We start from the raw sequence: 27,234 nt of genomic DNA on the forward strand, positions 1-27,234 counted from the left end.
CAAATCTATCACATGCCTTTTGAGATGGGCATTTTCTTACAATATACCATAATCCAGGCTCTAATATTTCTTGTGGTTTCTGTTGTAGCTTCAGTGGAGGGCGCTCCAGAGGTGACAATGAGGGGACTCTTCAAACACATTTTAAAGACAGAAGGAGCATTTGGCCTCTATCGGGGTCTGGCTCCCAACTTCATGAAGGTGATCCCAGCCGTAAGCATCAGCTACGTGGTTTATGAGAACTTGAAGATGACCCTGGGGGTGCAGTCACGGTGACCAGGAGATGCCAAGGATTCTGAACTTTGAAATCTTGGGCTGTAATCCTGGGGCATGTAGCCATCTCTCATTCTGTGAATGTGTTAACACTAAGCTGACAAAGCAAAGCTGTGAAAATCCAGTTGTGTGTGAGTTGGGAGTGGGGAGGATTTGGTGTCCTTTGCCATCTTGCTACTCGAGAGCTCTGTTTAAACCATCAGGTGGTCCTTCAAGCGTACAAGGGACCAATTGGGAGAGCAGGGGATCAACTCGTGGTTGTGTCTCAAGCTGTGAGTTTGAGGCCAGTTCCCAGCAGCCTAGTAGAGCGGGGATCTTACGCATGGAAACAGAACTGCTGGCCTGGAGATTTGTAGCACCTTTGAATTATGCTGAAGGAGCTTCTTTTTTCCATTCAGTTTAACCTCCTACCTGTTTAAAATTGTACAAACTGTGCTGGTGCTGCCATCACATGGACTTATTTATTATGTTTACATGTATTTTTTTGGGCAGGAGACATTCACGTTCTGCTTCCAAGACTCTGACATGAAATGTAACTTTAAACTGTACTGGTTTGAGGGGCTAGTGAGTAGTGGTTCCTCTGCTCAGGCTGAAGGTTACTTAGGCCAGCCTGGTGGAGAATTAGGATTATTTATTTTTATAGGTCAGATCAAGTATCTCTCATAAACCTGCTAATAAGATGCACTTATTAACAGAAGTAGCAGACTAGAGCCTGCACACCTGAATTGTTGCATGCCAGATGGGTTTGTTGCTCATGCCCAGCAGAGATTAGGACGGGAAGACGAGAGAGCCCTGAATGGACTGTTGCCTTGATGCATGGCTTTACTGAATAACTGACTATACTTACTGCTCCTGTCCATCTCCACAGCTGTGGTCTTGGCACAGCATGGGAGAAGGGTTTACAGCCTGCATGGTACTCTGAAGAAGGCTCTGCCTGGTGTCCAGGGTGGATGACTGACCCTTTCCAAACCCTGCACCTAAGCTGCTATCTACCCCTCTTTAGATCTCATTGTAGTTGAGGAGTTAGGGTTTCCATTTGAGGAACAGGGAATCCCCAGGCTAGGAGTCCCTCTGCTGTGTGAAAGGATATTAGCAGACATTGGAAGGAGGTAGGCTTCGTCAGAGCTTTAAAGATGACTGCTGACTTTTTCTCCCAGAGGGCATTTTTCATAGATGGAAGGGAAGGGAAGGGAAGAGAAGGGCTTTAAAATTTCTCTGACTTACTATGGGCTGCCTCAGTCTGTAGGATGAGGCTTCTGGGGGCCCAGGAGATCCTCATCCAACTTTTGATTTGGAGCAAAATGCACCAGCATCACATTCCACTGATGTCTTACTGCTTAGATCATATTTATTTTATATTTATTTGAACAGAGTTATGTCAAACTATTTTTATAGACTTGTCTAAATATTATTACCGTGTCCTTGTATTTCTCCTATTTAAAAAGTGCTGTATTATTTTCTTACCCATTTACACCTTTACCATCACACAGCTGAGCAACAGGCGAAGACACTGAGAGGTCACTAGTGTCTTCTTCCCCTAAAGCTTGAGCTGCTTTTTTTACATCTGGGTTGGTTGTTGGAGGACCTCAGTCAGTCAAGAGAAATTCCCTTTAGCAATAAGCCATAGGAGGGAGGGGAAGTGATTAGCTAGGAAATAGTCCACTGGGACAAGGGACAGAGGATGGTGTATTTTGAGGCATGCCTTATTCTGGAATTGCCTCGCATGTGTACGTATGACGGAAAGGATTTCCTGTGGATGGCTCTAGCTGGGGAAATGGAAGGTCTGTGTATGTTGATGTCTCAATAGCTAATTGAGAGAGGGTTGATGGGAATTTTTGTGAGGGAGGGAAAATATCTCAGGGATTTTAAAGACAAACGTTGCCAGTTTCCAGAAATGTGGAAGGAAACTTGGGCTTGGACACTAGCTGCCACAGTTCTGTTTGAGGGCGAGTGAGTGGGTCACGGTACTCCTCTCACACAAATGTGCACTCTGGAGAAGTTTGTGTGTGGGAACGGGAAGGGCTTTGTTAGGCACTCCGGGCAACTGCTCCCGGTGTGACAGGCTTTGGTGGTGTGGAGAACCTTCCGTCCTTAGGTACTCGCCTTGCTGTCTGTTCTTGTCGGATAGAAATCTGACTTCGTACCTGGATTAGTGACATGATTTTTTTTCACCTCCCCCTTTGAGACCAAACTGTAAATTCTGCAGTGGTTCCTTCCTACCAGTGTGGCCTAATGGGAATATTCAGAATGCAAAAATCAATGCAAAATATGTCTGTAACCGGAAATTGTCAAAACACAAATCAAACTCATGAGATTGCTCATGGAGGGAACAGTCTGCTAATAAAGGTCTATCAAAGCTACCACATGCTTGCCTTTCTCTGAGTGTGAATGGCTCGTGCTGTGCGAGTGTCTTTGCGGTCAGTTCTTTTCCTAAAATCCCTTTCCTTCACTGTGAGTATTTGACATTGAGACTGTCCGAGCAGAATCCTAATCAAGGGAACACCTGAATATAACCAGAACTAAATGGTTCTCTGTGGCAATGAGAATGAGTCTGGCATATCCCATTACCAACCTATTGTCCTGTGCAGTGAGCATTGGAGAATCCTGGTCCTCCTTGTTCTGTGCGATAGCTGGATCTTTTTTCTGCGTAGACGATCCGTAATTCCTTTAATTTAATCTAACTGCATCCTGGAGGTATTGGCATTGGGGTTTTAAAGGGTATAGTCCTGATGTACTTTTTACAGAGTTCATTAACAATGAGGTGATCTACATGTAGCTACCCTGGAATACCATTCAAGTACAGTAGCTGGTGCAGAACATAGCCACCTGCTGGCTTGGTAAAATTAACCAGAGGAACCATTTTACACTAGTCCTTCAAAGACTACACTAGCTTCCTGTGTTCTTCCAGATGTTCAAGGGATTTCTGTTTGTTTGTAAAACCTAATAAGATTGTGTCCTAGGAATGTGAGAAACTGCCTCAGCTGATTGCAACTCAGGCACTTGAGTTGGCATTCCCTAGATTGGGTCCTCTAAAGGTTGGTGGCAGGGCATTATCAGTGGAGGGTGTTCCTGAGTTAATGCTCTCCTGTTGGTCCCTCAGAGCCAGAGCCTGACGTTTGGGGCATGATGCTAAGTCAGCCTGTCACCAGCTGATAGTTGTGTTTTTAATTGAGGGGGCTGACCCTGTACCTGTCCCCTGAGATCATGGGGGGCACATCTGAGGTATAAAAACCCCTACAACTCCATTTTCACTATAGCAAATACTCGTGACATCTCTTCTCCCTCTCCCCTATTGAGAGAAATGAAGGAACAAAACTGATTGAAGTTGCAGTGCTCACTACATACCTACCCCTAGAGGTAGGAAGGATTAACTCCAGGAAGAGGGGGTTTACTCCCTTCTGCACCTTTCCCTTACGTTTCTTATGCTCTGTTTCATCTCAAAGAGGAGGAAGGCTGGTTTAGGGGTTTAAGCCCTGGAACTAAGGCGATCAGAATTCCACTCCTGCCTTTGTCACAGACTCTGCCTCATGGCAAGTCACTTAATCTCTACGTCTTTGTTTCCCCAAGGACAATAAGACTTCCCCCACCTCGCAGGGCTCTTGTGAGGTTACGTTAATGAACTGATGTAAGGTGCTCACCTAATGCAGTCGGGAGTGCTCTGGGAAAGCCTTGTAACCAAGTGCTCTACAGAAGAGAGACTGCCACTCAATCACTTTTGGTTTTGGTGTGCTGGAGCTAGTGGGAATCAGGCTGCTTATGAACTCCCTTCTAGTGAAACAATTCCATTTCTGAATGATGGACCCCCCAGTGGCTCAGGCTATTTCTAGAGGTCTGACATGGTCGTTGTTTTTGCTAACGTAGTGATCTGCCAGTTTCTCTTGCCCATTCTACTAGGACCTTGAATTGGTCAAACATCCTTTGGACCTGGGATTCCAATTCACATCTACAAGTTTCAAAAAGGAATTTCCTCCTAGGAAATGGATAACTAATGCTGGTAGCCAAGTTTGGGACCAAGTAAGCTTCAATTTTACACTTGTGCCTCATACACTATCTAGCTGTTTTAAAATAGGTCTTTTCCCCATGTATTACAAGTGGTACAGGAGTGCCCTCTTCTGGTCATCCCAACATTGAGTGGTATCAATTCATTTCCAGAGTGGGGAAGTTGGATGTTAGTAGTGCCCTCTGTTTCCCCGTGCGTGCTGTTCAAACGCCAGTACAAAATTCGCTGCATTGAGCCAGCAATGAAGAAAAGTTCAAGTTACATGCTGTTTTGCAGCCATTGTTACTGCCATTTGTCGAGCATTTGGAAAGTTCGCCTATCAACGTCATTTATTTGCAAATAACTAGGCAAATCAAGCTCTGATCTCTCTTAACTAACCCTGATCTAGCTATCTAGCAGAGCAACTCCCCTCATTGTTGCTGCATCAACAATATACATCAGAAATAATAAGGAAAATTTTTATTTACTGCAGAAGTTAAGTGGTCAGGTCTTGATGTTTAGCTGTGGTAAGTCCAGAGTTATCCCTGTTCCTAGGACTGTAGCTTGGGGAGTTGTTTGGTTTCTTCCATTTGGCACAGCTCCTTCTGAGAGAAATATGCAGCAAATACAAGTGATCTCAATATGGCAGCAAGAGGAAAGAATTCTCCAAAGCAACAGGATCACTTTCTTTTCCTTGAGTTTTTGTTCAGCAATAAATTGGCCCCCAAAGGAACTAAGTCACTCTCTTGGAAGCAACTGGGCCTGTGCTGTATGCCTTTTAGCCATGGTTAATACTGTTACAAACTACAACATCTCTTACGCCATCCCCTGGATTCTGCTGATCTTTGATCACAGAACGTTTTTTGTTGGGAGGGGTAAAAACTGCAGCTAACAGTTCTTCTAAGTCTTTAATATAAAGTAGGAACTTTATGTAACAATAGTAATGTGCCACTGTGACCTGCACAGTAAATATGTCCTAGACCAGTGGCTCTGTCATTCCAGACTATTGTACCCCTTTCAGGAATATAATTTTGTCTTGTGTACCCCCAAGTTTCACTTCAATTAAACTACTTGTTTACAAAATCAGACATTAAAATACAAAAAGTGTCACTCTTGCTGCACACTCTTGCTGAAAAATTGCTTACTTTCTCATTTTTACCATATAATATAAATTAATTGGAATATGAATATTGTACTGACATTTCTGCATGCAGTATATACTATAGTATAGAGTAGTATAAACAAGTCGTATGAAATTTTAGTTAGTACTGACTTCATTAGTGCTTTTTATGTAAACTGTTGTAAACCTGGGCAAAACCTAGGCATCTAGATGAGTTGACCTCTGTGTACCCCCATGGGTACACATACCCCTGATTGAGAACATCTGCCCTAAAATGGGTATGGGAAAACTCAACTAGATGAATTTAAAAGGGTGAAATTCTTTTTAGATGCTCAAGGAATTATGTAAAAAGGTTGTACTCTTAAAGGGGCACTCAAATTAAATCCTATCTCAACACGTCTTTAACTATGTTAATATTGATGCCTTAGATCAGGGGTGTGCATGGGAGGTGGGCAAACAAGGGCATGGGTCCCCCAACAATTGGCAGGAGCACAGAACTCCTTCGACTCTGGGGAGGAATGTGCCCCTCCAAAAGTAGCCAATTTTTATTCCTGTGCACGCCCCTGCCTTACATTGAGAATAGAACATTTCAAAACCTGTTTTGCTTGTCACTACTGCTCTTTCAGCCTGGTGAAGGAAAATCAGTAAAGTCAGTCCTAGTTTTGTATAGTTACTTTCACTTTTAAATTCTTAGGGCAGCAAAAGTTTTGGGTCTCAGACCTTGCAGGGGAATCTTTCTTTCTTTATTTAAAGGCATCTGTGTTCATTAGAACTTTGAAAGAAAAAGACTGACTCGGACTATTCCTATTGGATTGTACCAGAACTTAAATTTGGTTCAAATGTAGGGTTGTCCCTTTAAGTTTGCAGCAACCCATAATTAGCTTGTTAGGAACAAGTTGCTACCTCCACAGGTGATCCCAAATTAGCTCCTAGGGAGATCTGACTGCTCAAAGGAGAAAGAAGGAGCAAATGTAGAAACAGGCTTCAGGCTGCATGACTGTTCTTTCTAGACTTCTGTTCAGTTTAGTAATGGCAATTGTTTCAAAGTTTTGCTTTCAATAGTTTGTTTTCCTTTGGCCTTAATTATGTGAAAGTGTGGGAGATTCCCAAGGAGAAATTCCTCTCTGCTACTTTGGGGAGGAAGTACTCAAATTCCCTCTGGGACAAGGCTTTTTCTAACAACCTTTGCCTAATGAGGCCACCTGGAGCTGGATTCAGTTACTAATTATGAAGAGAGATCCTGACGAAGCACAGGAGATGGCCTCTGATCAGGTATGGTAAGATTTATTCCTTCACCGCCATTTTGTCTAGAAAAGAATGCCTGCAAGCATACTATAAAGTTACCTAGCGACCTTAGCTTGGTTGTTTGAACAGAAAAGTCATGACTAGGCATTTTAGCGCCTGGGGTGAATAAATATATTTGCAGCCCCCCACCAGAGGCAATGTGTGGGTGTGGAGGGGCATATGCCCCCCTGATATTTTTGGTTGCCCCTCCATCTCCCTACTCCCACCCCCCATGACAGGCTTGGTGGCCTGCTGAGGTGAGTTGGGTTGGCGGTGGTGCTCCCTCCCTGAGCTCTGCCATGCCTGAGCTGCCCCTCTTGCTTTGCGTCCTGGGTCACTGCCCTCCCCTGGTTATGGCCCTTTTGAGGGGTGGTTTTGGTCAGGTCCTGGCTGGGGGGTGGGTCCTGCCTGGCACTCATCCCACAGTGGCAGCTCCTGCTCTTTGGGACTGGCTGTGCTGGGCTCTCCACCCTGGGTGTTGCAACAGCTGGGGTTGCAGCGTGGCTTAGGTTTGGCCCTGCTCCCTGACTTGAACACATTTGTGAGAGTGGAATTGTGACCTGGCTCATGAGGTTGCAGGGCCACTCACTCAAATTTGGCCTACCTGTCGTCATGACGGCTGGACCACCCCTGAGTGGTGTGGGGATCCCAGAGGTTGCAGGACCAGGAGCAGAGAGGTGAGCCCAGCTCGCCCTGTGGGACAGGAGCCCCCACATAACCTTTTGAAACATTCTGTTTACCCAATTTTGGGTCCTGACCCAGGGGTTGAGAAATCCTGTCCTAAACTGTTGTGTAATAGAGCTGTGCGCTGTCAGCAGTTGCCAGATTCTTCCCCAAAGGTGGCTGCATTTTAGTGATAAGTGGGGTGTGCTTGTATGTGTGGTTTATAAATTACTCTGATAGGAATACCATAGAAACGTAAGATGTTATAGTTAGTGGAAGGGTGGGTCTGTGGGTATCATTCTCTTTGTATTTAAATCCTGTATTTAATTCCTGTTCTGAGAGGAGGTAGGTGGAGGTTGGGTTTATGATCTTTACAAACCACACATTTTTAGTGAACTACTCTGTGAACTTGCGCGTCCATCACATGAAGATTTGTTTTCTGGACGTAAAACTTTCAAAAGCATCCAAGGCCCATTTTCAAAAGTGATTTAGACACTTGAGTCTAAATCCCATTGATTTTACAAAGAGATTTTAGGCTCCTAAGTGCCTAGGTCATTTTTTAAAATGGGCCTTGTGTGCTTCTGAAATTTTCCCCTGGGTCTATACATTGTGTGGTGAGCTGGGTCTATTTATTCATTTTTTATAAAACTCCTTGTAGCTGAGGCTGGCCCCTTTTGTTCCCTCCCGGCTCCTGAGAGTTACAATATTGTGTGGCACTGAAAATTGGGCAAAGATGTTTACTGATCCATAAAGAGAATTTTACCTTCTGCCATGGTGCATAAACTATTTCCTCTTCATTAAGGCCCAGACATTTAGCATGGTCTCTGAATTCCTGCAGCTGAGCTTTACTCGTGTTTTGGTTCCGGGCTGTTTAAAAAGAGAGAAATTTCTGTCACCAGTGCTCTACTTGCGGAGTGGTGAATCAGGGGACGTGACCTTCCCAACTTACTTAAACCCACCATCAGAGCCTTATTTGAGCTAATATGGCTGGAGAGTCTGAATGCAATGCAGAGGGGCGTGATTCTTGCTGGCTTGGTGGGTGTACTCCCATTCTTGGAGGTTGAAGTGAGGGAGAGCAGAGAAGAGAGCAGCTCCCACTTCTCTCCTTAGCTTGGGCATGTGGCGCTCCCCCTCCTCCTTGACTGGTGCAGCGTGGGTTCTGTTGTGAAATATTTTATCTGCTGCCCATTCTTCGAGGTGGTGAGGGCCACAGCTCCATAACAACGGGCATGTCTGTCTGCTTGCCGTGCGACCCAGCTCAGACCTACCATCTGGGGAAGTCCTATCCTCTGTGGTCCCTGGTGATTTCATTCCCCCTCCGTGGAGGCAGGCGGGTGGCTCACCTGGCCCTTCCTGCTATCGAGCTTTTCTGGGGGGGAAGACCAACACTCTCTCACCCAGATTTCTGACAACTGGGCTCAGTAAATTGCTGGACTGAATCTCAGCCATGTCCCAGGGCTGCACTGGCTCTAGGCGAGTTTTCCCTCTCCGCACCACTTCTCCTGCTGAGGGGCCTCCCTCCCCTGCTGGCTATAGGGAGAAGGTGCCAGGAGAAGGGCCTGTCTCTGCGGTTCCACCCTCTCCTCCCCCCCTTGTCAGGGTGCTTGGCCGCCTCTGTGGGCAGATTGCAGTTCCCCCCCTCACAGCCCGGTCAGCCCCACTCCTTCAGGCAGGATTGGAGCGTGCCGGCTCTTGTGGGCAAACCACAAGCACCCTCTCAGCAGCCTGTTCTAGGCCGATTCTGGTTCTTCAGCCCACCACCCCCAGCAGGAAAGGAGCCAGGCAGCACTGGAGAAGGGGGCTTCAGTGGCTAGGGACTCCCCCTCTGTGAGGGGAGCACAGAGTTTCCAGCTCTCACGATATTTGGTATTTGAATTTCTTGTGAACGTTGCCCTTGGGGTGACTGGCTGCCATCTTCCATTACTCTCAATGGGATGGAGGCCAGAGGCTTCCCTCAGGCATGATGGCTGCTCGTCCACTTTAGCATCTGTATGTGGAAGTAAGGCGGCTCTTAGTCAAGATGGCCACCATGTCCCATTGTTTCCACGGAGACAAGCCAGGCTGCCCACCAGGAAGATGGCTAATCTTGGATTAGGCAAGTGGGCAGGAGTGGGTCAAGGGGAGGCAAGTGACTGTGAGGGGGTGCCAAGAGGGGGACACGGGTGAGGAGCAGGAAAGAGGGAAACTCACTGAGGGAGGGGAGGTGAATATAAGGATGGCATGGGACAGAAGATGGAGGGAGAATGTGGGTGGGACAGGAAGGGAAATGGGAGGAGATGGAGAGGGATAGCATGGCATCTCTTTGCACCCCAAGAGACAGGTGAGGATAAGTGGAGTCCATCTCTAAACAGCTTTTGGTGTGTGGGATGTGGTGGAAGAAAATGGCACCTCGGCTGCACCTTTTGACTTTGGGATGGGTACCCCTCCTCGGTGTTTGTAGTCCAAGAAAACCCACTGTACACTAAAGGCTACAAATTCCATGTGTTCCCCCTCCGGGCTGACAGGACGTCTCCTGAAGTAAAAGTTCTCGATCATGGGCACGCAGCAGAGGGCCATTGCGTGCAAGCGCTTCTGAGATGCCCAGAATGTTCCGCAGCAGGGCTCGGCAGATTGCTTCCCTTCCTGAACGCACCCAGCTAAGGAGCGCCCGAAGGACAGCACCAGCGTGGGTCCAAGCGCCAGATTAAGCTTGGGCGTTGTTCTCTAACTTCCCATATCCTTCACCTGCTCTCCAGTATCAGTTCTGTTCATTATAAAGGCACCTGCTCTAAGTAGGCACATGGGGCTGCCATTATTGTCTGTGCTGGTGAGTTCCCCTGGACCCGCTGAGGGGTAGATCTTACAGTAAGTGCTGGAGGTCCTTAGGCAGTCCTCCGTTTTTTTTTAAACGAAAGCTGAGATTTTTATGTATTCATGTGACTCTAGGTGAGGTGAGGAGGTGAGGCTTCAAGAAAACCACCAAATATTGTGAGAGTTGGCAACACAGAGTCTGACGTGACTTTTATTAGACCGATAAAATTATATGGGGGTGAAGCTCCCTCAGATCACAGCTTCAATTATTTTATAATGAGGTTTGCATACCATAAAAATACAATCCTGTGTAGTTCTTCTCTTTGTGCACCTGGTATTGAATTAGGAAAATGTCTTCGGAACTGCTATTCATAAGCTTCCCCACCGTGCGCTGGTTCTTGGCTTCAAGAGAACAGAATCAGGGGTTGGAGAGGGGGCAGTAAGAATATTTAATTCAACCCCATTCTGGGTAACAAGACTCAGTATAAACCTGCAAGAACTGGTAATATGGGATAGTGAGTTTTAGTCTGATTGAAGATGAATACATGTTTTGCTACCATCTGATCACATGTAGAAAAGTCCTTATCCTGGTGTAGCTTCTTCTGTTGGGGCCAGTCCCACTCCCAGCAGAGTCAGTGGGGGGGAAATTACCATTGATTTCAATGTGAGTTGTAATGGGCCTTTATTTTTTTGGGCTACTTTTAGATAATGGCCTGAGATTTTAAGGAACCAAAGATGCCTGATTCCAGTAGTCCTAACATAGACATATGCAGTTGGCTCATGATTCCTTGGCGCATTCAGACATGAACCATTGTGCATGGATCCCTGAATACTCTCTTGAGATGTTTCACCTTGAAATTCTGACCTGAGGTGCATGACAAGCTCTGCCTTCCAGGTGAGGAAGAGACATGTCTGACACTGCTCTCTGCTGCTTGGGGCTTGTATTGCCCTCTAGTTCAATGCATGTCCATGCAGAACCCTTACGTACCTGGTGGGGATAGATTAACCACATAAGGGCAGGAATTAGAATGTGAAGATAGGATCATAGTGTCTTGAGATTGCTCCAGTTTTGCAGTCGGGAAGGCACTGTTTTACCTCTCATGGACTGGATTCTTCTTCTTTCCCTCATGGTATGGCCCTGGCTTTGTATGCAGGAAGGATTTTTGGTTTTTCAATAATTTTGTAAAAACACCAGAATTGCCCCACTGGTTTATATAACTTGATATGGGTTCATTTAGTGGCCAGAGCCAGTTAATACACCTAATTCTCCAAAGAGTGGGAGTTAATTTTTGGAGTGAGATTTAAAAAAAAAAAAAAAAAAAGAGATACCTCCCTTGAATAAGCTACACACTTTTTTCCCTCTCGTCCTAGAGTGAGAGACTTTAAAACTACCTTAAAATGAGTCCGTCTCTTTCCTAGTGAGTGAGAGCAGGTCTGTGGTTTGTCCCCTGCAAACTGTTGTTTCATGGACAGACTCACAGCACAGCTTTATGGACTAAGAACTACTTATCTCTCTGACACGGTGCAAAGAACTGCCCCAGTGAGGAGTGGATTATTCCAAGGGGGGGAATGTGCCCTTCAGTTTCTCGGTGGGTTCTGTCATCTGATGCCTCCCTTTACTGAGGCTTCAAATGAGCAATATATGCAATGGAAAATGAGGTGCACCAGAGAAACTAATATATAAACTCCTCCCCCATCCACTTGCCCTTCTCTGTGTTTAGATAATGATGCCTCTGTATGTTCCGCTTCCTTCTTGGCATCAGATTCTTACCATACTTGATGAGTGTGGCATTATTGATAGAGACTTCAAGGTAAGTCGAGTTGTTTGAGAGACATTTGTCCCCCCTAAAAAAGAGAGAGAGAGAGAGGGTGAACATAATATAAGTAGAGAAGTCAGGGCAAAGATTTCTACTGTCTTTAGACACTTGAAGGGAAATTCTACCAATGGAATTGAAAGACACAGATTTTTAAGGCCAGAAGGCATGATTATTAGATCATCTAGCCTGACCTCCAGTATAACACAAGTCAGAATTTCACCCAGTTACCAGTGCACTGTACACTGGACGCAGTAACTTGTTTGACAAAAACATATCCTTTAGAAAGGTGTCCAATCTTAACATGAAGGCATCAAGAGACGGGAAATTCACCACTTCCCTTGGTGGTTTGTTGTGGTTAATTACCCTCACTGGTTTAAAAAAGAAAAAAAGTGAGCCTTATTACTAATTTGAATTTTTCTGGCTTTGACTTCCAGCTACTGGTTCTTGTTTATGCCCTTCTCTGATAGGTTAAAATTCCTTTAGTGCTCAGTATTTTCTTCCCATGAAGGTACTTTCATAAATTGATGGGAGCTACATGCTTTCGTATAGCATCTGGTGTCTGTGTATATTATATGCTACTGGTATATTGGGTGGTACATTGGTATACAAAGTATAAATACTGCAGGGCACTCAGGGTATGTCCAGCTTCTTCCTCACCCTCTGTGTTTCATATGTGAAACAGAAGTGAGTTTAGTGCCAGACTGATGGCTTCTATCTATCCACAGGTCAGAGTGAGCTCAAGCAGTTGAGGTGGGTGAGCAAAGATGAAGAGGTCCAGCCAGGACTGTGAGAGAACCTGATGCTTAGAGGAGGGATTCAGTCTGCAAAGGCTGGGATGGAGCGAGGCAATGCATATAGCCCAGTGCTCATAGGTAAGTTTTCAGAATGGATGAACATTCATGGTCAGGGATGTAGAGCACAAGCAGGCAGTCTTTTTGTTTCAGGGGCCAATCTGGTACATTAATATGGATGCAGGGAACCTAGTGAGAGGCTGGTTCAGAGAGCAAGAGGGAATCTAATCTGACTGAAAGGACCATGGGAAAGGCCTGGAAAAGTAAGGGAAAGAAAAAAATCAATAGATTCCAAGGCCGGAAGGACCCATTGTGATCATCTAGACTTCTTGTGTAACACAGGCCATAAGAACTTCCCTCAACTAAAAAGAAGATGGCAGGACTGAATTAAACTCTTGTAGTGCTGTTAGTACAAGGCTCGGTCAGATGTGAACTAGTGAGGGGAGAGAGAAAGACACACATCATGGGGGAAAATTTACATAGAGAAACTTAAACAACATCCCCTTGTTCCCGCTCTTTGTTCAGGTGATGCTAATTGAAACCTTATGCTGAAAAGTCTATGGCGTAAGGGGGAAATGACGGTATAAAAATAAGCTTGTTTGGTGCACAATGGATTTAGGGCAGAAGGGGAAGGCATTGAAGACTGAACAGTCTTACACAGTGATGTGCTGGTTGATGAGTAACTCCTGCTCAGTAGGGTTCACATCAAGATAACCATTATCTATCAGCACCATTTCCAGCAGGTGAAAGTGGAGCTGTGAGGCACCAGCTATGTAGAACCATTTTCCCAGCAGCTGTGAAGATAAAGCAGGGGAGGGGATGAGAAGAGAACAAGAGACTCTTTTATGGAGTTCCAAGGGGGAAAATGAATGACTTGTCTTTATGGTGACAAGTCTTGCTCTCACATTCTGCGCTAGTCCTGCTTTTTGCCCCGTCAAATTCTCACTAACACAAGCAAGAGTAGCCAAAAGAGAGAAAGAAACAACATTCCTTAGGGTGGATAAAAATATCAAATGTGTTGATTGTTCTAAGGTAGTTTTTGGTTTCTGTTTTTTTTCCTTTTGCCCCTTTATTACTTTTGAATGGTCAGTGCTGGGATTTTTATTTTTTTTGCATTAGAACTTTAATTTCTTAGGGAAATTTTTTTACGTTTGAAATTCTGATTTTTGAAAAATAATCCCAGGGAAATTTGGTGGGGAAAAGAGAATGGGGCTATTACAAGACACAATGGGACAGAAAATGTGTATGAATATATATGTCAAAACATATATGATTCTTCCCCATTTTCCATCAGGTTTACTACCAGCTAATATTCACTATTTATATAGTGACATAATATACTACTTAGTAGTACTTAAGTGCTTACAGTAGTAGGATATTTTGGTGAAAAACGTACTAGAATTCCCAGTATTTGCTAGATAGGGAAATATTCTCCACAATATAAATGGAGAAACTGAGGCATAGAAGGTATGTAGGTAGTTTGTTGCAGAGGCAAGAAAAGAATTCAGGTTTCCTGATTCCTAATCCTTTACTTTAACTTTTATCCTGGGTTTTATACTTGAGAGAGGCTCTCTGTGATGTAAACTTTGGGTGCTGCACCCTGTAACATAAGACCCAAATCTCTTTGTGGCTGGTCCCCACCGCCTGGACTTTGCCTGGAATTGGAGTGTAATCACCAGAAGAAGCAAAACCCTGTGCAGGGCTTTTCTTACCTTGGATGCTGTAGTGTTGTCTGGGATTTGTGGAGGCAGGAGTTCACAGTGCAGGGGCATAGCACCGAGGAGCTGCGCTAAACTGAGGAAAGTAGCAATGCAGGCCAGTGCCATGGCTTCTCGTCAAAGGAGAGGAGAGAGAGTGGCATGAATCCGTCTGACTGAAACGTTACAGCGTGGGAATCTGTGTGTATCGAGATTTCTATGTAACTGTTCAGCTGTCCAATTGTGTCAGGGCAAATCTGCGAGGTGTATGTATCAGAGGCAGCCTGCATCGCGTTTGTGTGGGGATGAAGCAATGCTGTGCCTTTTCAGGAAATCGCCCAGCTCAACGCTGTCATTTGCACTGCGTCCAGAGCTTTAATTTGGCTTGAACATTGGCTTTGAGCGAATGCATGTGATGTGCCGCTTTAAGGTGGTTCTCTGAGGGGAACGTGTGGGTCTTGGCTTTCACTGCAAAAGGAACTTCAGTATCATGCATTACAATAGTGAGTGGGCCCTGTTACGTGCCCACAGGCTGTGATAGGCTGTACCTTGGCTGGACTGGAGCTACAGGTCTGTGTCCTTGCCCCTTACATGTGGCTGACTGGACTTTCCTCCAAAGCTCTGAAGGGCAGTGACCCAGCACTTAGTTTGCATTTTCTACCCCTTGCATATTCTGTTCCTGTAGGGTTCCTTTCATCTGTAACCTTCCTGACCCTCCAGTCCTTCCTCACACTGCTAGTGGATTTCAGTGGGAGTGGAACACACACACACACACACACACTGCAGGATGAGGCCATTGGATTGTACCAACCCAACCAGTTTAATGCTACAATATGGTTTTTAATGGCTCATCCCCCACTTTCTCCCTTCCATAAATTCAGGGGCCAGTCTGTAGTGGCGCTGGTGATGAGCGGGGCTGAGGTGCAGTATAAACACAGGATGCATCTCTACTATCCATAATGAAATCCTAGGCAGGAGTTGTGGGGTTTGTGAAATTTCTGGTGACAGAAAAAGTACTGAATTCTCAGTTCTCTGGGAGGTTGGGAAATATCATTCACTCAGTGTTACGGAAGGGGAAAGTGAGGCACACGTCAGGACTAACACTTAACCCAAAGTCACACAGGAAGTCTGTGGAAGAGGCAGGCATAGTCATAGGCCAGGTCTCCTGATGTCTAGTCTGGTGCCTCAGTACGTTATCCAGGGTTTTATATTTGAGAGATGATCTTTGGGATGTAAATTCTGGATGCTGCACCCTGTACGTAAGATATGATGACATTAGTGAACTGTCCTTTCCAAACAGTTCTTGTCCAGCCTTTGCATGGATCTGGGATGTAACTGCCAGAAGAAGCATGACCCAACATAGAGCTTTTCCTACTCAAATGCTGTAGTGTTGTCTGGTATTTGTGGAACTGGTTCAAAATCCAGAGGATTGAGCAGTGAGGAGGTGTAATAAGATGAGAATACCAGCAGTGTAGACTAATGTAGTGCCAGGGCTTCACTTGAAGGGAGGTGGAATAAAATGCTCTGGCTGAAGTTGCTCATCTCGACACAAGATTCTGTTTTTTTTCCACCCTTGTGTAAAAATCAACCAACCATTTTGGGGGGAGTAAATCTACTGGGCAAACATAATAGGCTCCTCCCACATTGTATTTGATGAAGTAAGAAGGTGTCTTTCTGGGAAATTTCCATAATTAAAAAAGTATCTTTTGCACTGAATTCTGCACTTTAATTTGGTGTGAAATAGGCAGATCTGAGCTTTTGCACATTCCAGATGAAACAAACCCTGTCATACTGCACTTTCAGTTGAAAGTTCCTATCACTGACTCCAGTCTTCCATACCTTATAAAGAGCCTCAAACATTAAAAAGAGATGAAATAAGGTTAAAATGCTCCAAAATTTTGAAAGCAGGGAAAATGCACAGTTCAAGTCACCCAAACAATCTTGACTCTGCCTTGGTAATGATTCCCTAAGGAGCTGTGTGGGGCTTTGGTTATGCTGTGGTTAGACAAATACAACGGGAGTTCTGTGGCACTTTAAAGACTAACAAATTTAATATTTGTAGACACGGAACTGCAATACTGTGTCATTGTCTTCAAAAGGGTGAGGTGTGGATTCTCATCAAACCCCTGGAGCATGAGTGTCCCCACAATATTCTCGTTTTCTCCCCACTTTGTGCTCCGTACCCTGCACGGTTCCTTTCGTCTTCAATTCACTCTGGTCCTCCTAGCCTTTTGCATGGGAAGTTAATGAAACCTTTATGCATGGGAGGACCGTGGGATCAGGCTGTAAAACAGTATCAACATTTAGTTTTAAAGCCATTGTTTGTAAAACTTCAGAACAAGTTGAAAGGCTTCCTCTACATCGGTCCCTGAGTTAGTCAGTCAATCAAACACACACACACCGAGCCTACTGAGGACTGTTGAGCCGAGCACCAGAGTTGCTGCAGTTGATGGTGTTGCGCCAGATATCGCGTAGTGAAGTTCCCTGATCTGGCTCAACCCTGTGAGTCCACGACTTTCTGAGGTGGCCCTGTGGGTGGTGCTAGATAGGCTCAGGGGGTGCACTCCTTTGTGCATGGATGGAGGGTTTGAGAGCACAGTGTGCTGCAGTGTTTTGGCCTTCCTGGCAGCATGGCCAAAGATTATGCAATGCTGCTTTTGGATGTAGTGTTAGTTTCCCCAGCTCATCTCTTAGCTGATACCTGAGAGACTGGGATATTAGGGTCTGTTCCAACTCTCACTGACGTAAAATGGAATCTTTCCCTTGATTTCTAATGGGGGCTGGTTCCGATCTTTAGTAGGTTTCGCTAACACTGTTGCTGTTCCTGGTGCCCATGTAGGGGAGTAGAGCTGCGAAGCAGTGAAACAATGCAGGGGACAGGAGAGAATAAGACCAAAGGAAATTCTTTATATCCTTATTCTTTATATTTCTTTATATCTGGGCTGCAAGTTTGATTCATTCCCAAGTCTCTTCCATCTCCTTTTTGTCTACTACAGAAGAAAATGACAGCTCTCTTTTTGCATATTGCTATGGTACTGCTGGCTTGGTGGGGAATGGCCATTAACTCATGATTTGTCCCTAAATGGTATGGTTCCACTTGGGGGGAAAAGTGTGATTTTTATCATTCAGCCAGGTTAGTTGTTTTATAGAACATTTAAAGGTGTGTGTATAATGTTTTTTGGGCACAGTAAGTGCTGCTTGAAAGGGCAGACGTCAATACAAGCGCTTTACGGTAAAAAAGCAGATATGTGTGGCACACCCACAGAGCAAACAGTTACTGTCAGTCAGATTTACCTTTATTTTTAGATCGACAAGAAAGAACAAAAATAAAGTCTTCAGGAGAGAGCCCAGTGTGTGGGTCACCTTTGTAAAAGTCTGCACTAACCATTGAGAACAAATGGTTGCTGAGCTCTGCATGTGTGAAGAGAGTGCTTAGAAATAGAAAAACACAGAAATGAAAATGTGCCCAAGAAATCACATGATCAGATGTAAGGAGGGGAGATCCTTCAGTGGTTAAACAGGTGGAAGAGAATTAACTGCTGATATCCAGCGTGTGTGGGGGCACCATTCCCACGGAAACCTGAGTTAGTCTAGTGGTGGTTCTGCCACTTCAACTGAGTGCTTCTTGTCATCTCTTCCTTCTTCCATGGGACACGGATCCTGCCGAGATGAAAATCAATATAGTGCGTGTAAAATGTGCTCTCAGTATTACAGGATTTTCTTACGGTAAAACTAGCACTATTGGTTGTGCATTTTAAAATTCCTCCTTCCTAACACACTAGAATCCTGAAAAGGCTAAAATAGTGTCAATTCCAGCAGCCTGTGTGGCAAGAAACTGTGTAGCAGGAACAATTTGTTCTATTTAAAAATTTAAATTGCTTCAGCAAAGATGGGGACTTCTTGCCTCACTGCTGCTTCAGGCATATGAACAATATGCTTGCTCAGCAGCTAAGCTTTGTCAAGCATATAAATGGAGGTGAACGTTAAAGGTGAAACCCCTTCACTGGGAGAGTGGAGAGAATCTGTTAAAATGCAGCGTCCCTTGTGGGGTTTGCACTGCACATTAAGGGCTGGCAGCTGCCTGGCCCAGCTACTGGGAAGAGCTGGCTGCTCAAAGGGAAGGAAGCAGCATTTATGAAATAGGCCTGGATATGTGTGGCCTTGATCATTGCACACTGGCTCAATGATTTTGGAGGCCCTGGGTTTTGCAATCCCTGATAGGATTTCAAAAGACATGAGAGGATTAAGGAATGGATTGGTGAATGTGGAGTCTGGTGGCACTTCCCCAAGGAAGCCAAGGATTAGGCATTTTGGAAGGGAAGGACTCTGATCTAACACCAGCCCAGTACCTGGCCAGTGTCTATCGGTTTTACAATAAGTGTGAAGCTTGTTTCTTTTGGGGAGGGGGTCTGTGTAGCTGAAGTTCTCTCTGTTTAATTCCTGTCAAGGCATGGGTGTAGAGGATTTGCTCCTGTGTTCTTTCTGATTTCTATAATTGCTGTTAATACATTTGTGGCCACTGGGGACTTTGTGGTTGTCCCCATGATGCACACCTGGCATTTTATGAGGACAGCAATTTAGACCCTCCTGCTCACGCTGAGCTACAGGGGGGTCTCCACTGGGGTTACCAGTGTAGGTGTTATGACAAATGGTTAAGCAGGTCTGACTCCATTCATTAATGGGCAGTGGATGGCTCATTAGCCCATTCATTATATCCTATTATTGTGGTGCAGTGCATCCTCTTGAATATGTTACATGATGCGGTTTGCTTTGGGTTACTGTAATCATCTCTCTTGTTTTTGTTTTTGTTTGAGCCACTTTTCGGGGATGAGGCTGGAGCATTTAATTTGATCCCAGCTCTGGGTCATTTCAGTGTGATTCTGATGCTCTAAAGATGGCTGGATAACTCTCATAGGAGCCACATGTTGATCTTTACCTTAGGTGTAGTATAGAATGTTTCCTCTTCCTTCAATCCAAGGCATGCCACTTGAGTTTTGAATTCTTCCAGCTGCTCTGTGCTTATGTTGTGGGTCCGGGCTATTTTGAAAGATGAAATATTAAATTGCAGAAAATCATTTGGCAGAGCTGGTTTGCAGAGGTGCAGTGGCTGCGTTGTAGCTCGGATCTATCTGAGGCTTCTACAGCAACAAAGGCTCGCACTCAGATCTCCTGCTCCAAAAGCAGATTCCTCTGCCCCTTGAGCTAAAGGAGCTGCAGCCCTCTTTATTCTTCATTGCTGGCACCCTCTATTTCCCGTGGTGGTGTTGAGCAGGGGAGGAGGAAGAAGAAACTTATCTGGTCAGTTAATCTCCAGTAGGAGATAGGATGGGTTATGGGGTGTCCGTGTCCCTAAAATCAAAACTGGTTCTGAGGCTTTAAATAATTCTCCTTTTGGCCACAATCTTCATATCCTAGGACCTAGATAATTGTTGTTAAGCATATTAACGGTGCTTGAAAAGATCTAGAGTCTGACACGATTTGTGCCCGACCAGTGTAGGCAGCTATTTAATTTTCATGCCCTGTCCCTGCCTTTCTCTGTCTCTAGTCTTGCAGGCACTTTTCTGGGAGCAGATCAGAAGGAAGGATGGTCTTGCAGTTTAGGGCACTGGCACTTGAGAGACCTGCATTCGGTTCTAGGCTCTTCTTGTGTGCCTTTGGGCAGGTCACTTAATCTACTCTGTGCCTCAGTTTCTTCCCTGTAAAATGGGGATTAAAAACTCCTCTACTTCACAGGGGGTTTGCAAGGCTAAACTCATTAATATTTGTGAGATGCTCGGGTGCTATGGTGATAGGGGCTACATAAGGACCTATAGAGCCACGGATGCTTTTTCTGGTGCTAGTATGCGGTTTACTTACCCGAGATTGATAACCCCTTATGGTTCCCATCAGTGTGGTATAGTAGCATAAGGTCTTCAGAGCTGCTCTTGATAAGTTGTGCGAGAGAACTTTCGTTTGACCCTTCAATAGAACAGGCATGAGGGGTGGTTAGAGGATTCGGTCCAAATCTCAGGACAAGTGTAATATAAGGGCATTTGACGGCCTTCTTGATATGGTGGCACTGTGTATACGTGTAAAAAGCTCAGCTCATACAGACCTAGAAACTGGTGTTTTAAATATGGCGTGGAGGCCAATGTGGCTGTGCTGACCCCTTCACGTAGCAAGCTCTAAACCCTTTTAGAAACTAGCATTAGCTGGTAGCAGAATGGTCACTTGGGCAGTTCTGTGGGTTTTATTACATAGAGGAACTCTTCCTCAAGCCACTATTTTGGGTACACATATGGCCTAATGCAGACAAATCCTTACATCTCTGCAGTGTTGCAAAGAATCGCCTAAAAGGAGAGGAAATAATTCCTTGCCAAGTGGGGGAAGCGGACCCTTGGGTTCAGATCCTTCACCCGTCTCTGCTGTGGGACCAGATAAATGTGTGGTAGAAATGAGGAAGTGAAATCTATGGGAGAAACCGTTTTACCTCTCGCACCACAACTCAATCCACCCTCCCCATGAGACGCGTGGGACACTTCTGCTTTGCTCCCTGGCATCTCTGGCTTCTTACCTTGCCTGATCATTGTAGAATTGTTCCTGATGACTGAAATGTAAGTGGAGTTGTCCACCACACACTTGTCCTTCCTAAAGGGGAAGAAACCGATTAGGGAAGTAACCACAGAGGGTGGAAACTCTCTGGCTCTCAGGGTTAAATTCTGTTGCTAGTCAATGGGAACTCATGTCAAACACATCACTGCACACAATCTTTCTGTGTGTATGTTACATTTGTATCCCTGTCAAGTGAGGTAAATCTGAAGGGATTGTCAAGATATCTGGGTCCACCCTTCTGTTCCAGAGTAGCGCTTTGTGCCTATGAGAATAGGATTTGATGCGGGATTGACACCCTAGATTTTAAAGGCCCCTGCCCAGATACAGAACATTTTCTGTGCAGGCCAAAGATGCTTTGTGAGACAGCACTGGAGCCTGATGTCTATATCAGGGACTACTCTGAATGAGAAGGCCTATGAGGAAGACATGGTGTTAGGGAAGGCTGCACAGTGTGGCTTCTGGCAGTGGTCTAGATAAGCAAGGAAAATTCATAGACAGCCAGTGAGAATCAAGGACCCTCAAGCATAGTTAAGAGTCACTCTGCAGGAAAGAGTTTGCACATTCTGTTTCATTAATAACAATGGCTTGTAGCACGGCTCTATTGAGGGAAATGTGAGTGTAAATATTTTCCCTGAGTAAGGGAGCATGTTGCTATCCGTAAGGCTGGTGTTAATGCTCTTACAGTCTCAAGACTTCTGTGAGGAGGAACTCGTCTGGATGATGGCTGGTAGGGTATAAGAAGAAATAAGCGTTCTGTATCAATTCCATCTCCTGTAGGGTGCGTGGATGCTGTGAGGCCCCAGCAATGTAGAACCACTTGCCCAGCATCTGTGAAGATGAGGAAGGGAGAAAAAGAAACACTTATTTAGGAGACCCGTTTAAGCCTCAGCGTGTGTGTGTCTGTGTGTGTGTTAATTATTTATTTGTATTGTCTTGTGAATATGGTCCCAGTCAGGATCAGGTCCCCCATTGTACAAGTCACTGTACAGTCCCAGAGGAGAATGGTGTCTCTCCTGAACATACAACTTAAAGACCTATGTTTTTGTGCCAGTCAGTTTTATGACAGATTGCCTGTTACCCCCTGCTCGTCTCACAGCAGGTGACGTTAGTCTCTTCTTACCTGTTGGAACTAAAGCTTCCCTTGAGAGAGGATCAACATGCTGAAAAGCCACAAACACCTGCTCCTTATGCCATCCGAGCCCTCTGTGCAATGCTCTATCCCATGTATGTGACCCCCGCACCAGGCTACCCATTTCCCCCGCAAATCATGGTGAGTATTCCGAGTGGGAATCACTGTAATACACGGTTTTCAAACACTGCGGGGAGGGACTGTGCTTGATCAGTTCATTCTGAGGAGAAAGGAAAAGCTGTGGATAGGGAAGGTTTTAAAATGCCAGATACCCCCTGTGACACTGGCTGGATTAGGGGGACCATTTATGGTATTATTTAACATCAATATGTCAAAATTACAATAATTCATATGGGAAAGGCCATGGCAGGTACCATTAGAAAGGTTATGATTTCCTAAGTATGATGATATTTTTTATGTTCGTGTGTTATGTGTAATGGAAGTTATGGCTACGTTTGATGTATCTGTATTTCAACTTGTGCTGTGTTTCTGGACGACACCCCAGACAGGATGTCTGAAGCACTAGCCTGCTTAACGGCCCATTCAGGAAACCCTGACCATGGCATTTTCAGGTGGCAACCCTAGGCGCAGACAGGTCACACCCCTCACATGAAAACACGCTGCCTTGTCCACAGGTGAAGAGGAAGGTGGCTCCTGGGAAGTCCCCCACCTTCCTTCCGTGCTGCCTTCAATGTAGCTGCCTGTGGGAGAGCTTGTGTACAGGGGTTCAAGCTCAGCTGGCAGTTTGCTGTGCTTAGCTCTTCTCCTCTGCTCCCGTGGCACTTAGCTGCCATCGAATGCTGAACTATGACCCAACCTCACTCCAGGACAGGAGTCATGCAGTGCTTAATTTGTAATGAAGCAGTTGTTGGGGCTCAAGCGATATTTTTTACTTTCATAACTGAGGTGGCAAGCCCGGAGATGCCGGGGCTATGAACTGCCAAGCCTAGAAGTGCCGGCGCTCAGCACTGGAGACGTGTAAAAGAAAATGGACAGGAAGAAGGAGACATGGTGGCAGTTGTGTCAGGACATGGTACAAGAGGAGAGGGGAGCACTCTGCTGTTTCTCTGACTCCAACAGAATATAGCTGGAACCGCTGGCAAGCCTAGCATCATTTGAAAACTGAAAGCATCCCCTAGCGTCTCCTTTTGGAGTCCCTTAGTGAGCACTGTGCAGACAGCAGCAGCTGCCCTGCATGCTTCCTTCACCTGCAAGAGCTAACCTGTTGAGTGAATGCCTGTGAGTGGCTCACAGAATGGGGAAGGAGGTAAATTTGGTTTTGTGCTTGCTTTATTGTCTCCTGTTTCTGGAAAGGACAGCACTTCACCTGAGTTTCCGGACTATAAACATTGATTTTAGCTGCCATTGTGGCACCCACCTCACAGCCTTAACATTGATTCCACAGTGACTGTCATCACTTCAGACAGAGGTTTATTAAAAATCCCCATTAAAACAAGTGGCATGAACCAACAGGATGCTGTGGGGGCCCTAAGGTTTCAAGGATACTTTCTGGGGAAGAGGCCTGTACTCCGGAATCCCCATCACGTAGGATGTTTAAAACTAGCATGGGGAAGGCACTAGAAAATGTTCCATAGGGACCAATCCTGGCCTGGCCTGCGTGGACGGATGAGGTGTTCTGTCAGGTCTTCTCTCTCTTAGATTTCTAAGGATTCCCTCACGGGTGTATCACTTGTAATGCAGACATCTCCGAGTCTTGGAATAACACTTGCAGAGCACTCTATGCTTTTGTCCAGTCTCCATTCAGTAGTTTATATTTCTGGGGGTAGAAACACTACTCATTTTGTAAGATTAAAAGCCCTAGTATACGGGTAATTTTATTAAATGATCCCCTTGCTCACATGCCTGGCCTGTGCCTTGGTCTAGGACAGGTCCTTAATGAACCTCTTAGTGCCCTCATCTAGAATATAAGCATCAGAAGTTGAAGTGCCCTGGGAAGGCCTCTTACCTTGGCTATTGTAGCATTGTCAATGGTTTCTGGAACTAGAGGTTCACAATCCAGGGGTTGAGCGGTAAGGAGATGTGCTGAACCAAGAATCATAGCAATGCAGGCCAGTGCCATGGTTTCTCTTTGAAGGGAAGTGAGACACAGTGGAATCAAACTCAGCAGCTGAAGTTTCTCATCTCAGCACAGGCATCTGTATTTATAGAGATTCATGGCTACAAATCTGAAATTTCGCAAGCGTTTCTGTGAATCCAGGAATCTGCTGCCTACGTGTACATGACTTGGCCAATGTTCAATTTGCTTAGTGATGCAGCAATGAGGTGCTGTTCTGCTCAACTTCTGAGATAAAACGGCTAAATTCATCATAACATGTTTTGGTTTATGGGTGTTGTGGCAGAAAGGCTTTCCTTTAGTTCAGAATGTGAAACGCTCATTAAATTGCCTCATGACAAGATCTACAGACAAAATGAGTTTCTAACTTTGACCTTATTTCTGTTTGCATCACCTGAAGTTAATTTCCCTTGAACATTCATACAGACACAATGCTGATTGCCATCAGCAAGGAATAAGGAAGCAACAATGTAGAGGAAGCTAAAGCCATTATACCTCATCAGTGAGCAGGTACATCCCATCCATTGACATGTTCAACTGCGCTGCGGGGTGAGGAGCAGTGGGGAAAGTTTTCCATTAGCAGTGTAGCAAGTTGCCGAACTTCATTTCAATTCACCCCTTTTGTAAAGCACTTTTTGTGAATATATTTGTGCAGACTATTTTGTTACTGCTTAAGGGCTTACCTTTTTTACACCTGTAACTGTCCATATTTCTTTAATTAACCCCTCAGTATTAAATAAATCCATGAATTTGTAATATTGTCTAAGCATTAACTTCTCATCCTTCTTTTCTTATGTTTTCTTTCAGCTCCTTCCATTTACTGTCTGCTTTTCTACCTAGATTCATGGGTATTTTTGCATTTCCTTTCTGAGAAGCTGCTTTGAATGTGACTGTCAGGTATGTCCCTCCTCACTGCCTAAGTGGGATCATCAGGAGTTTGAGGTGAGCCCCGCTAGGCTTAGTTGGCCTCCTCCTATACTAGTTTCTACTAAGTCATTTTTTATTACAGAACAGCTAGAGGCCCCAAATGAAATTGGGGCTCTGTTGTGCTAGACAGTACATACACTGAGTAGAACAGTTTCTGCTCAGAAGCACTTACAGTCAATGTAGATAAGACAAGCAAGGGAGGGAGAAAGGAATAATTAAATAAGGCAAGTTACTTGATTTCACTAAGCCACAAATGGAGTCTATGGCATAGTTGGAACCTAGTTTTTCCGCAGTCCCAATCCAGTGCCTTAACCACAGAGCTATCCTTCCTCTTTAAATCAGTCCAGGAACCCTCTGAGGACACTTGTTAAATGTAGAAACCCTGTGTAACCATGTCACCTGCTTTGTGTTGGAGTACAAGCTATGTACGTTTGACTAGAGAAGCCTCGAAGTGGCACTTTGACTGCTCTGTGCTTTCGGGTCTGGGACGTGCTGAGGCTGTAAGTAGAGCGGACTATGGCTTATAGATGGGTTTATAGTGCTGTTAAGCCCTGTGTAGGATGACAATGGATACCATTCCCAGGAAGGAGCTAAGCCTTGCCCACAGTGAGAATGGAGGATGCTGCTACTCTTAAAGAGCCAAAAACAAAGGGATCTGTCTCCTAGTTTTCAATGCCAAATTAAATCTATCACACCAGTATAATTTCATTGACTTGAACAAAGTTGCACTAGTGTAAAGAAGATTTTGGCCCTTTATTCAACCTTGTCTTTTTATCTAGGTTCTTACGTTGGCACCCATCATCATAGTATATCAGCCCTTTGAGAGGGCTTGTCTTATGCCACTTCGATGCATTACTTTTGTTCATTATAGCATTAATCCCTTTAGGTTTAAGATCGCCTTGCTGGCTTCACGGTTCAATTATTTCATTAGCAGTCACACCAGACTAAAAGATCTAGCTTTGTATTGATAAAATGGCCTTTATAGCCCGTCTTTCCTCCTCCACTATTTCTCTAGATTCTGATAATCCAGTTTCTCTTACTTAGCTATTTCTTAATCATTTTAGATGATGCTTTAGAGACAGTCTTTGGAAGACAGAGAACCACTTGTCAAATGCCAACTGTGGACATAAAACAAAGGAATTGCCAGTGCAATGTGAATGGACTTTTTTTTTTTTCTGTTATGACTTTAGCTACAGAGTGAGTTAATTGCTTTTACTCCTCATGCTCTGTGTCCTTGTGTTTTGTGGGTATACAGTATGATGATAGACTAGTGGCCATATAGATGAATGTGTAGCTAATGTGCATTTGTCCTTGCTGATGAAATTTAAACGTCTTTCCTGAACACTAGCATTTTGTGATTGAATAATGGCAGATTTGCATCACACGTTATCAGTCCCTCAGTCGCTGTGCTTCTTTCGACACACTGTCAAAGCTTATCTGGAACTGTTTCCCATCAGTTCCATTATGCAATTATAGCAAAAATTCCTCAGCTGCCTGTGCTTATGATTTCCCCTTCAACCCTCACATAGGGCTGGAGGGAAGGAGTGGGGGATATCTGGCAAAAAGTCACTCGTTGATGGGAATTCATGCAAAGCAGCACTGAACCACAGTGCAAAGCTTCCATGTCAACTTTCTTCTGGGAAACAGGATGTCCATTTCCAGAACTTTGTTGAAGCCTAGTTTTAAATCCAGCTATGTTGCTGGAGGAGAGAATGATTTAGTTGCTGCTGTGGAAAATCCAGACTGGTCTATGCATTCATGGAGCTCTAGTTGTAATATGGGTAGCTATTACCAATTGAATGGAAGCTCATTCTGTTGCACCATGCCATGCATCTTCCCAATCTTAACTGAAGGCAGTCATGGCAAAATCAGCAGGTGCAGTAGGTAGTTGGACAAAAATGTAGCTCTAATGTACCACTTTTGTCCTGTTCACAGCCAAGCAAGAATTAACACAGTTTTAAAACATGATTTAAATGGGGAAAAGACTCCTAGCTGCTCTTTTCTTTTCTTTCTAGCAGAGAGAGTAACCTGAAGGGAAAGCAGTGGAGCAATCAGCTGGGAGGTCAGCTTTGTCCTACATACACTTAAACAGCTCTTCTTGA

General features: G+C 44.8%; 3 protein-coding genes across 9 annotated transcripts in view; 1 reads left to right on the forward strand and 2 right to left on the reverse strand.

Annotated features, from left to right (window-relative positions):
* Window positions 1-2,630, forward strand: part of SLC25A25 (solute carrier family 25 member 25) — a 31,394-nt gene extending 28,764 nt beyond the window's left edge. For all 6 annotated transcript variants that reach the window (XM_067542140.1, XM_067542137.1, XM_067542141.1 and 3 more), the window contains one exon: window positions 89-2,630. In XM_067542140.1, the coding sequence (XP_067398241.1) occupies window positions 89-273 (185 nt within the window). In that variant the 3' untranslated portion in view covers window positions 274-2,630. The remainder of the gene's footprint in view (window positions 1-88) is intronic.
* A 2,096-nt stretch (window positions 2,631-4,726) lies between these two features.
* Window positions 4,727-14,854, reverse strand: LOC137148705 (alpha-1-acid glycoprotein 1-like). 2 transcript variants are annotated; one of them, XM_067541622.1, is made up of 6 exons: window positions 14,427-14,854; window positions 13,372-13,508; window positions 11,878-11,951; window positions 10,398-10,508; window positions 8,080-8,183; window positions 4,727-4,854 (listed from the first exon to the last, which is right to left on the reverse strand). In XM_067541622.1, the coding sequence occupies exons 1-6, from the start codon at window positions 14,538-14,540 to the stop codon at window positions 4,801-4,803; spliced, it is 594 nt and encodes a 197-aa protein (XP_067397723.1). In that variant the 5' UTR covers window positions 14,541-14,854; the 3' UTR covers window positions 4,727-4,800. The 2 variants fall into 2 exon arrangements, with proteins under 2 accessions (XP_067397723.1, XP_067397724.1); XM_067541623.1 differs by having other exon boundaries at window positions 4,748-4,851.
* Window positions 14,855-17,689: 2,835 nt separating this feature from the next.
* LOC137148916 (alpha-1-acid glycoprotein 1-like) lies at window positions 17,690-24,277 on the reverse strand. The gene is made up of 6 exons (XM_067542143.1): window positions 24,098-24,277; window positions 21,685-21,830; window positions 20,965-21,038; window positions 20,268-20,369; window positions 19,348-19,448; window positions 17,690-18,071 (listed from the first exon to the last, which is right to left on the reverse strand). The coding sequence occupies exons 1-6, from the start codon at window positions 24,209-24,211 to the stop codon at window positions 17,997-17,999; spliced, it is 612 nt and encodes a 203-aa protein (XP_067398244.1). The 5' UTR covers window positions 24,212-24,277; the 3' UTR covers window positions 17,690-17,996.
* Window positions 24,278-27,234: the final 2,957 nt, after the last annotated feature.

This window comes from Emydura macquarii, unplaced genomic scaffold, assembly GCF_026122565.2.
Source record: "Emydura macquarii macquarii isolate MOO-44397 ecotype Brisbane River unplaced genomic scaffold, CSIRO-AGI_Emac_v2 contig_691, whole genome shotgun sequence".
NCBI lineage: Eukaryota > Metazoa > Chordata > Testudines > Chelidae > Emydura > Emydura macquarii.